General features: G+C 43.6%; 2 protein-coding genes across 4 annotated transcripts in view; both read right to left on the bottom strand.

Moving 5' to 3' along the window:
* jtb (jumping translocation breakpoint) overlaps window positions 1-3,966 on the bottom strand; it is a 5,007-nt gene extending 1,041 nt beyond the window's left edge. Inside the window, exons 1-5 of one of the 3 annotated variants that reach the window (XM_034545721.1) lie at window positions 3,821-3,966; window positions 1,896-2,271; window positions 1,577-1,617; window positions 1,412-1,497; window positions 1,255-1,334 (exon numbers count right to left, since the gene is read on the bottom strand). In XM_034545721.1, coding sequence (XP_034401612.1) covers window positions 1,255-1,334; window positions 1,412-1,497; window positions 1,577-1,617; window positions 1,896-1,984 — 296 coding nt within the window. In that variant the 5' untranslated portion in view covers window positions 1,985-2,271; window positions 3,821-3,966. Of the gene's footprint in view, window positions 1-1,254; window positions 1,335-1,411; window positions 1,498-1,576; window positions 1,618-1,895; window positions 2,272-3,793 lie in introns of all 3 variants that reach the window. The other 2 variants (XM_034545723.1, XM_034545722.1) reach the window with 2 other exon arrangements.
* A 5,582-nt stretch (window positions 3,967-9,548) lies between these two features.
* Window positions 9,549-12,500, bottom strand: part of si:ch211-191i18.4 (uncharacterized protein LOC799350 homolog) — a 4,547-nt gene continuing 1,595 nt past the window's right edge. The window contains exons 2-3 of the mRNA XM_034545726.1: window positions 10,532-10,633; window positions 9,549-9,790 (exon numbers count right to left, since the gene is read on the bottom strand). Of these exons, the coding sequence (XP_034401617.1) occupies window positions 9,677-9,790; window positions 10,532-10,633 (216 nt within the window). The 3' untranslated portion in view covers window positions 9,549-9,676. The remainder of the gene's footprint in view (window positions 9,791-10,531; window positions 10,634-12,500) is intronic.

The raw sequence follows: 12,500 nt of genomic DNA, 5'->3' as shown, positions 1-12,500 counted from the left end.
AGAGTTCGGTAAAGAGACGGAAGAGTTCGGTAAAGACATAAGAGTTCGGTAAAGAGACGGAAGAGTTAGAGTTCGGTAAAGAGACGGAAGAGTTCGGTAAAGAGACAGAAGAGTTAGAGTTCGGTAAAGACACAGAAGAGTTCGGTAAAGAGACGGAAGAGTTAGAGTTCGGTAAAGAGACGGAAGAGTTCGGTAAAGAGACGGTAGAGTTCGGTAAAGAGACAGAAGAGTTCGGTAAAGAGACAGAAGAGTTCGGTAAAGAGACGGTAGAGTTCAGTAAAGAGACGGAAGAGTTCAGTAAAGAGACGGAAGAGTTAGAGTTCGGTAAAGAGACGGTAGAGTTCGGTAAAGAGACGGAAGAGTTAGAGTTCAGTAAAGAGACGGAAGAGTTCGGTAAAGAGACGGAAGAGTTCAGTAAAGAGACGGAAGAGTTCGGTAAAGAGACAGAAGAGTTCGGTAAAGAGACGGAAGAGTTCAGTAAAGAGACGGAAGAGTTCGGTAAAGAGACAGAAGAGTTCGGTAAAGAGACAGAAGAGTTCGGTAAAGAGACGGAAGAGTTAGAGTTCGGTAAAGAGACGGTAGAGTTCGGTAAAGAGACGGAAGAGTTACGAGTTCGGTAAAGAGACGGAAGAGTTCGGTAAAGTTCGGTAAAGAGACAGAAGAGTTAGAGTTCGGTAAAGAGACAGAAGAGTTAGAGTTCGGTAAAGAGACGGAAGAGTTAGAGTTCGGTAAAGAGACGGAAGAGTTCGGTAAAGAGACGGTAGAGTTCGGTAAAGAGACGGTAGAGTTAAAGTTCGGTAAAGAGACGGAAGAGTTCGGTAAAGAGACAGAAGAGTTAGAGTTCGGTAAAGAGACGGAAGAGTTCGGTAAAGAGACGGAAGAGTTTGGTAAAGAGACGGTAGAGTTCGGTAAAGAGACGGAAGAGTTCGGTAAAGAGACAGTAGAGTTTGGTAAAGAGACAGAAGAGTTCGGAAAAGAGACGGAAGAGTTCGGTAAAGAGACGGAAGAGTTCGGTAAAGAGACAGTAGAGTTTGGTAAAGAGACAGAAGAGTTCGGAAAAGAGACGGAAGAGTTCGGAAAAGAGACGGTAGAGTTCGGTAAAGAGACGGAAGAGATCGGTAAAGAGACGGAAGAGTTCGGTAAAGAGACGGTAGAGTTCGGAAAAGAGACGGAAGAGTTTGGTAAAGAGACGGAAGAGTTTGGTAAAGAGACGGTAGAGTTCGGTAAAGAGACGGAAGAGTTCAGTATACAAACCTCTTGTAGTCGTCTCGACTGGATCTGGTGCAGTTGACTCTCTCCACGTATCCCGTCAGTCCGCAGGAAGACCACGACCTCTGAAAAACAACAACGTTAGCAACCAGCAGCTGTTTGTAAAGACAACCTGTGAGGTGTTCAGGGGCAAAACACTTACGGCCTGGAAGGCGTTACACTGCGAACACTCTGTCGTCACCACAAACTCCTCCAGCAGCCAGCAGGGGGCGACCACCTGTTTCCCTGCTGAATGGGAATAAGAGGGAGGTCAAAGGTCAGAGCCCTTCTTGCTGCCGTTTAAGGATTGCTTCCGATTGGCTCGTACCTGGAGTTCTGTCTTCACTCAGCAGAGCCGCTCCAAACACCCTGAAACACAACGACGTTAGTGCCACGGAGGTATGAAGAGAACTGGCTACCCTGACCTCTGATCTACAGACTGACCTACAATCTGAACTCTGACGTACATAATGACCTCCATGAAGTAATAAGCAATAGGAGACACATTCAAATGTAACTCTTTGGATCAGAAGTCAACAAATAAAGAGACAGTAGAGCTCAGTAAAAGAGTTCAGGAAAGTCCAGTAAAGAAAAAGTAGATTTTAGTAAAGAGACAGTAGACCTCTGACCTCAGTGTACAGACTGACCTGAGGGAGACAAGGCCCCAAAATAGAGCGTGGAGGACAAGGACTCGAGGCCGACAACATGCCACAGGGATCCGACAGTCACTCTCCATCAGCCTGCTCCTCCACCAGGACGACACTACAGCCACCCTGATACTCTGATACTGGTTACCGTCCAGTCCCTGTCCAGTCTCTGTCCAGTCTCCAGTCCCTGTCCAGTCTCTGTCCAGTCTCCAGTCCTCGACCAGTCTCTGTCCAGTCTCCAGTCTCTGTCCAGTCTCCAGTCCCTGTCCAGTCTCCAGTCCTCAGTCCTCGACCAGTCTCCGTGCAGTTGTTTCTGTTCGGTCCGTCTACATGCTGATAAGACTGAAAGTGTTTTAGAGCTCCCAGGTGCTGAAACCTGAAAGATAAAACGGATCAATCAGTCCGATTTGTTTACACCAGCATCATCCAGTTGATCAATAACAACTCTAGCTCAAGACTTTGAGCTAGAGTCTAAGTCTCTAGTCTTTGAGCTAGAGTCTAGTCTCTAGTCTTTGAGCTAGAGTCTAAGTCTCTAGTCTTTGAGCTAGTCTAAGTCTCTAGTCTTTGAGCTAGTCTAAGTCTAGTCTCTGAGCTAGAGTCTAGTCTCTAGTCTTTGAGCTAGAGTCTAAGTCTCTAGTCTTTGAGCTAGTCTAAGTCTTTGAGCTAGAGTCTAAGTCTCTAGTCTTTGAGCTAGAGTCTAGTCTCTGAACTAGAGTCTAGTCTCTAGTCTTTGAGCTAGTCTAAGTCTAGTCTTTGAGCTAGAGTCTAAGTCTCTAGTCTTTGAGCTAGTCTAAGTCTAGTCTTTGAGCTAGAGTCTAAGTCTCTAGTCTTTGAGCTAGAGTCTAAGTATCTAGTCTTTGAGCTAGTCTAGTCTCTGAGCTAGAGTCTAGTCTTTGAGCTAGAGTCTAGTCTCTGAGCTAGAGTCTAGTCTTTGAGCTAGAGTCTAAGTATCTAGTCTTTGAGATAGTCTAAGTCTCTAGTCTTTGAGCTAGAGTCTAAGTCTCTAGTCTTTGAGCTAGAGTCTAAGTATCTAGTCTTTGAGCTAGAGTCTAAGTCTCTAGTCTTTGACCTAGTCTAAGTCTCTAGTCTCTGAGCTAGAGTCTAGTCTCTGAGCTAGAGTCTCTGAGCTAGAATCTAGTCTTTGAGCTAGTCTAGTCTCTGAGCTAGAGTTAGTCTCTGAGCTAGAGTTAGTCTCTGAGCTAGAGTTAGTCTCTGAGCTAGAGTTAGTCTCTGAGCTAGAGTCAGTCTCTGAGCTAGAGTCTAGTCTCTGAGCTAGAGATAGTCTCTGAGCTAGTGTCTAGTCTCTGAGCTAGAGATAGTCTCTGAGCTAGTCATAGTCTCTGAGCTAGAGATAGTCTCTGAGCTAGTCTAGTCTCTGAGCTAGAGTTAGTCTCTGAGCTAGAGTCTAGTCTCTGAGCTAGAGATAGTCTCTGAGCTAGTCTAGTCTCTGAGCTAGAGTTAGTCTCTGAGCTAGAGTCTAGTCTCTGAGCTAGAGTCTAGTCTCTGAGCTAGAGTTAGTCTCTGAGCTAGAGTCTAGTCTCTGAGCTAGAGTCTAGTCTCTGAGCTAGAGTTAGTCTCTGAGCTAGAGTCTAGTCTCTGAGCTAGTTAGTCTTTCCAATATAACGTCTTTATCTCGCCCGTTAGCAGAGAAGGTAACAAGCTAACACTAATCATAGGATCAATTGAATTAACTATTCAGCTTCACTTGTTTACGCCGTTGTATTGATGAGCTCATGCTAACAGATAGCATGCCAACACTCGTATTTACCGACGGATACATGCTAACGTTAGATGCTAGCTAGCTTCGCTCCAGTCTGAACACGCGATGCGCTGAAACAGGCGCCATGTTTAACGTTACATCGACACCGGAACGCAGGCCGTTAACAACACAAACCGACCGGTAAGTCTGTCGGTGCTCGGCTTACCGTCCAGCTGCTTCTGCTTCTGTTTATAGGTCTTCGGCTGTTTCCGGTTCTTCTTCTTCTTCTTGAGTTTATTGGCATACTACTAAGGTTGATGCTGCCCCCTGTCGTCGCGGTGGGGGTAACACCAGGTCTTTATCACTGTTCTCATTTAAAGGAACACGCACAATAAATACACATAAAGTCCACACTGTCCTTCAGTCTGTCATTAGTTGGAATGCTTCAGCAATCTTTCTTCAACTTATTCCTCTAATATTTCTTCCGTACATATTTTGAACTGTAACTCGTCCTTCATATTTTCAGCTATAGAAACCGTTCAAATATTAAAATATTAAGCTCTTTCGGGAATCGTGCGGATATTTTCATATATTTTTTATCTTTTCACATCTGCAAATAATTAATCTTTTTATGGAATAAAAAATGAATGGGGTCCTATGGAGGAAAACTTAAAATCCGCTTAAACTTTTTAAACTTTAAAACCGTCCAATGTCCGCACACTTTCAGCTAAAGACACCATTTAAAATGTTGACGAAATTGTTAGCTATAACTTTATAATGGAGCTTTTTTTTAACTGTCCCCGTTTTAGTTTAGTGTTTTTCAGCTCGTTTGACAGTTCTCCATGTGTGTGTATGTGGAAGCTTAGAGCTGTGACGTCATCGCTGAGAGGCGAGAGAGGATTCAGAATCTTAAACAAAAAAGATTTGTATATCGTCACTACGGCCACAATTATCACTCTTTTTACACCATTTATGGATCAACACGTAGGGATTCTTGTGCTGGTCACATGATGTTTCCCACATGTGTGTCAGGAGAACCCTCAACGAGGGAGCAGGTCCAGCTCTCTGCCCATCAGACTCCATTATACCGTATCCTCCATGAGGGCGACATCTGATTGGCTACAGCTAGGTCCATGTGGAAAAAACGCATTTGCGGATCTATCCACCAGAGGAGTCTCATGACACACATGTCATACACTACAGACACATGTCTTACACTACAGACACATGTCTTACACTACAGACACATGTCATACACTACAGACACATGTCTTACACTACAGACACATGTCTTACACTACAGACACATGTCTTACACTACAGACACATGTCTTACACTACAGACACATGTCTTACACTACAGACACATGTCTTACACTACAGACACATGTCATACACTACAGACACATGTCTTACACTACAGACACACGTCTTACACTACAGACACATGTCTTACACTACAGACACACGTCTTACACTACAGACACATGTCTTACACTACAGACACATGTCTTACACTAGACACATGTCTTACACTACAGACACATGTCTTACACTAGACACATGTCTTACACTACAGACACATGTCTTACACTACAGACACATGTCTTACACTACAGACACATGTCTTACACTACAGACACATGTCTTACACTAGACACATGTCTTACACTACAGACACATGTCTTACACTACAGACACATGTCTTACACTACAGACACATGTCTTACACTAGACACATGTCTTACACTACAGACACATGTCATACACTACAGACACATGTCTTACACTACAGACACATGTCTTACACTACAGACACATGTCTTACACTACAGACACATGTCTTACACTAGACACATGTCTTACACTAGACACATGTCTTACACTACAGACACATGTCTTACACTACAGACACATGTCTTACACTAGACACATGTCTTACACTACAGACACATGTCTTACACTACAGACACACGTCTTACACTACAGACACATGTCTTACACTACAGACACATGTCTTACACTACAGACACATGTCTTACACTACAGACACATGTCTTACACTAGACACATGTCTTACACTACAGACACATGTCATACACTACAGACACATGTCTTACACTACAGACACATGTCTTACACTACAGACACATGTCTTACACTAGACACATGTCTTACACTAGACACATGTCTTACACTACAGACACATGTCTTACACTACAGACACATGTCTTACACTAGACACATGTCTTACACTACAGACACATGTCTTACACTACAGACACATGTCTTACACTACAGACACACGTCTTACACTACAGACACATGTCTTACACTACAGACACATGTCTTACACTACAGACACATGTCTTACACTAGACACATGTCTTACACTACAGACACATGTCTTACACTACAGACACATGTCTTACACTACAGACACACGTCTTACACTACAGACACATGTCTTACACTACAGACACATGTCTTACACTACAGACACATGTCTTACACTAGACACATGTCTGTAGTGTAAGACACATGTCTTACACTACAGACACATGTCTTACACTAGACACATGTCTGTAGTGTAAGACACATGTCTTACACTACAGACACATGTCTTACACTAGACACATGTCTTACACTACAGACACGTGTCTTACACTACAGACACATGTCTTACACTACAGACACATGTCTTACACTACAGACACATGTCATACACTACAGACACATGTCTTACACTACAGACACATGTCTTACACTACTGACACACATGAAGAATCCACAAACAAATGGAGTGAGATGGACAAATAAATAAACACAGACACGTCGTTCTGCGTGCATTTGCAATTATTGAGACTGATCTGACCCCATACAGACACATGTCTTACACTACAGACACATGGCTTACACTACAGACACATGTCTTACACTACAGACACATGTCATACACTACAGATACATGTCTTACACTACAGACACATGTTTACACTACAGACACATGTCTTACACTACAGACACATTTCTTACCCTAGACACATTTAATACACTACAGACACATGTCTAACACTACAGACACATGTCATACACTACAGACACACGTCTTACACTACAGACACACGTCTTACACTACAGACACACGTCATACACTACAGACACATGTCTTACACTAGACACATGTCTTACACTAGACACATTTAATACACTACAGACACATGTCATACACTACAGACACATGTCATACACTACAGACACATGTCTTACACTACAGACACATGTCTTACACTACAGACACATGTCATACACTACTGACACATGTTTACACTACAGACACATGTCATACACTACAGACACATTTAATACACTACAGACACATGTCTTACACTACAGACACATGTCTTACACTACAGACACATGTCATACACTACAGACACATTTATTACACTACAGACACATGTCTTACACTACAGACACATTTCATACACTAGACACATTTAATACACTACAGACACATGTCTTACACAACAGACACATGTCTTACACTACAGACACATTTCATACACTAGACACATTTCATACACTACAGACACATGTCTTACACTACGGACACATGTCTTACACTACAGACACATGTCTTACACTAGACACATGTCTTACACTACAGACACACGTCTTACACTACAGACACATTTCATACACTAGACACATTTAATACACTACAGACACATGTCTTACACTACAGACACATGTCATACACTACTGACACATGTTTACACTACAGACACATGTCATACACTACAGACACATGTCTTACACTAGACACATGTCTTACACTACAGACACACGTCTTACACTACAGACACACGTCTTACACTACAGACAAATGTCTTACACTACAGACACATGTCTTACACTACAGACAAATGTCTTACACTACAGACACATGTCTTACACACATGTCTTACACTACAGACACATGTCTTACACTACAGACACACGTCTTACACTACAGACAAATGTCTTACACTACAGACACATGTCTTACACTAGACAAATGTCTTACACTACAGACACATGTCTTACACTACAGACACATGTCTTACACTAGACACATGTCTTACACTACAGACACATGTCTTACACTAGACACATGTCTTACACTACAGACACACGTCTTACACTACAGACAAATGTCTTACACTACAGACACATGTCTTACACTAGACACATGTCTTACACTACAGACACATGTCTTACACTAGACACATGTCTTACACAACAGACACATGTCTTACACTACAGACACACGTCTTACACTACAGACAAATGTCTTACACTACAGACACATGTCTTACACTACAGACACATGTCTTACACTACTGACACACATGAAGAATCCACAAACAAATGGAGTGAGATGGACAAATAAATAAACACAGACACGTCGTTCTGCGTGCATTTGCAATTATTGAGACTGATCTGACCCCATACAGACACATGTCTTACACTACAGACACATGTCTTACACTACAGACACATGTTTACACTACAGACACATGTCATACACTACTGACACATGTTTACACTACAGACACATGTCATACACTACAGACACATGTCTTACACTACAGACACATGTCTTACACTACAGACACATGTCTTACACTACAGACACATGTCTTACACTAGACACATGTCATACACTACAGACACATGTCTTACACTACAGACACATGTCTTACACTACAGACACATGTTTACACTACAGACACATGTCATACACTACTGACACATGTTTACACTACAGACACATGTCATACACTACAGACACATGTCTTACACTACAGACACATGTCTTACACTACTGACACATGTCTTACACTACAGACACACGTCTTACACTACAGACACATGTCTTACACTACAGACACATGTCTTACACTACAGACACATGTCTTACACTAGACACATGTCTTACACTACAGACACATGTCTTACACTACAGACACACATCTTACACTACAGACACATGTCTTACACTAGACACATGTCTTACACTACAGACACATGTCTTACACTACAGACACATGTCTTACACTAGACACATGTCTTACACTACAGACAAATGTCTTACACTACAGACACATGTCTTACACTAGACACATGTCTTACACTACAGACACGTGTCTTACACTACAGACAAATGTCTTACACTACAGACACATGTCTTACACTAGACACATGTCTTACACTACAGACACACGTCTTACACTACAGACACATGTCTTACACTACAGACACATGTCTTACACTACAGACACATGTCTTACACACATGTCTTACACTACAGACACATGTCTTACACTAGACACATGTCTTACACTACAGACACATGTCTTACACTACAGACACATGTCTTACACTACAGACACATGTCTTACACTACAGACACATGTCTTACACTACAGCTCACAGTATCTGTTCATCAAGTCGTCCTTCGTCTAAAAAAATATTTTCTGAAGAAATGGAGGTACGGTTAACTTACTCTTTGAGATAGTTTGGTAGGTGTTCCCTTTAGCTTTAACTTAATGTTAAGCCTGGCAACCGTCGTCCCTTTGAAGTTATCACTATGGCAACCTTTGATGTTGGAAGCACATAGGTGTTCTATATAGTGCATTTTGACAGACACACAGACACACACACATGTATATGATGTTGTGGGCCACACAGACAACTGCAGGCTGCTGACTGTGTGTATATGTACATGTGTGTGTGCACACACATGTACATAGACATACACAGTCTGCTGATATGTCTATGTACATGTGTGTGTGTGTGTGTGCGCTCACGAACAGCCAGCTCCTGCCAGTCTAGCATCCCCTGGCCTTAGTGTTCCTCATGATTATATTGGCCTCTCTCAATTGACAGTTGCCGCCCTACGCCCCCTAGTGGTGGGAGGTCCAACAAAACACAAGCAAACAAAATGGCTCTTACAGACTTCATGTTTATTACGTAATGACCTCATGTGTATTACACAGTGACATTGTGTTGGTGATTTAAAGGTTAAGCAATCGTTTCAGAGACTGTGAACAAAAAAATGTGAACACCTGGAACCCCGTGGACAGAGACACACCTGGACAGACCGAGTCTTCTGACTCCGCCCCCGCCAACAGAACTTCTCACGGTTACACTGAGAGACAATCAGAGAGACAGGCAGAGTGATGCAACTCTGCATCTCATTGTTAACACACTAAGAACACTCCTTCGTTACCAGGACGGTGACTCTGAGTCTCTTTGTTAACACACTAAGAACACTCCTTCGTTACCAGGACGGTGACTCTGAGTCTCTTTGTTAACACACTAAGAACACTCCTTCGTTACCAGGACGGTGACTCTGAGTCTCTTTGTTAACACACTAAGAACACTCCTTCATTACCAGGACGGTGACTCTGAGTCTCTTTGTTAACACACTAAGAACACTCCTTCATTACCAGGACGGTGACTCTGAGTCTCTTTGTTAACACACTAAGAACACTCCTTCGTTACCAGGGCGGTGACTCTGAGTCTCTTTGTTAACACACTAAGAACACTCCTTCGTTACCAGGACGGTGACTCTGAGTCTCTTTGTTAACACACTAAGAACACTCCTTCGTTACCAGGACGGTGACTCTGAGTCTCTTTGTTAACACACTAAGAACACTCCTTCATTACCAGGACGGTGACTCTGAGTCTCTTTGTTAACACACTAAGAACACTCCTTCGTTACCAGGACGGTGACTCTGAGTCTCTTTGTTAACACACTAAGAACACTCCTTCATTACCAGGACGGTGACTCTGAGTCTCTTTGTTAACACACTAAGAACACTCCTTCGTTACCAGGACGGTGACTCTGAGTCTCTTTGTTAACACACTAAGAACACTCCTTCATTACCAGGACGGTGACTCTGCGTCTCTTCAGGCGTTGACACAGTCCAGGAAGTCGATTGAGTCCGTTCTTCTTCTTCTTCAGAGAAGTCACGACGTTTGACTCCACCTGACACAAAAACACACATTTCCTCTTTAACTGTCCCCATAGTAACACATGATGTCCCCATAGTAACACATGATGTCCCCATAGTAACACATGATGTCCCCACAGTGTCCCCCATAGTAACACATGATGTCCCCATAGTAACACATGATGTCCCCACAGTGTCCCCCATAGTAACACATGATGTCCCCACAGTGTCCCCCATAGTAACACATGATGTCCCCATAGTAACACATGATGTCCCCACAGTGTCCCCCATAGTAACACATGATGTCCCCATAGTAACACATGATGTCCCCACAGTGTCCCCCATAGTAACACATGATGTCCCCACAGTGTCCCCCATAGTGACACATGATGTCCCCATAGTAACACATGATGTCCCCACAGTGTCCCCCATAGTAACACATGATGTCCCCATAGTAACACATGATGTCCCCACAGTGTCCCCCATAGTAACACATGATGTCCCCATAGTAACACATGATGTCCCCACAGTGTCCCCCATAGTGACACATGATGTCCCCATAGTAACACATGATGTCCCCACAGTGTCCCCCATAGTGACACATGATGTCCCCACAGTGTCCCCCATAGTAACACATGATGTCCCCACAGTGTCCCCCATAGTAACACATGATGTCCCCACAGTGTCCCCCATAGTAACACATGATGTCCCCACAGTGTCCCCCACAGTAACACATGATGTCCCCACAGTGTCCCCCATAGTAACACATGATGTCCCCATAGTGTCCCCCATAGTAACACATGATGTCCCCACAGTGTCCCCCATAGTAACACATGATGTCCCCACAGTAACACATGATGTCCCCACAGTGTCCCCCATAGTAACACATGATGTCCCCACACTAACACATGATGTCCCTATAGTAACACATGATGTCCCCATAGTGACACATGATGTCCCCATAGTAACAGATGATGTCCCCACAGTGTCCCCCATAGTAACACATGATGTCCCCATAGTAACACATGATGTCCCCACAGTGACACATGATGTCCCCATAGTGACACATGATGTCCCCACAGTGTCCCCCATAGTGACACATGATGTCCCCACAGTGTCCCCCATAGTAACACTTGATGTCCCCATAGTAACACATGATGTCCCCACAGTGTCCCCCATAGTGACACATGATGTCCCCACAGTGTCCCCCATAGTAACACATGATGTCCCCATAGTAACAGATGATGTCCCCACAGTGTCCCCCATAGTAACACATGATGTCCCCATAGTGACACATGATGTCCCCATAGTGACACATGATGTCCCCATAGTAACACATGATGTCCCCACAGTGTCCCCCATAGTGACACATGATGTCCCCATAGTAACACATGATGTCCCCACAGTGTCCCCCACAGTGACACATGATGTCCCCATAGTAACACATGATGTCCCCACAGTGTCCCCCATAGTAACACATGATGTCCCCACAGTGTCCCCCATAGTAACACATGATGTCCCCACAGTGTCCCCCATAGTAACACATGATGTCCCCATAGTAACACATGATGTCCCCACAGTGTCCCCCATAGTGACACATGATGTCCCCATAGTAACACATGATGTCCCCATAGTGACACATGATGTCCCCATAGTGACACATGATGTCCCCACAGCATCCCCCATAGTGACACATGATGTCCCCATAGTGACATATGATGTCCCCATAGTAACACATGATGTCCCCATAGTAACACATGATGTCCCCACAGTGTCCCCCATAGTGACACATGATGTCCCCATAGTAACACATGATGTCCCCACAGTGTCCCCCATAGTAACACATGATGTCCCCACAGTGTCCCCCATAGTGACACATGATGTCCCCATAGTAACACATGA

Source organism: Cyclopterus lumpus, chromosome 11, assembly GCF_009769545.1.
Source record: "Cyclopterus lumpus isolate fCycLum1 chromosome 11, fCycLum1.pri, whole genome shotgun sequence".
NCBI lineage: Eukaryota > Metazoa > Chordata > Actinopteri > Perciformes > Cyclopteridae > Cyclopterus > Cyclopterus lumpus.
The sequence above is the reverse complement of the archived record's forward strand: the minus strand, read 5'-3'. Positions and strand labels throughout refer to the sequence as shown.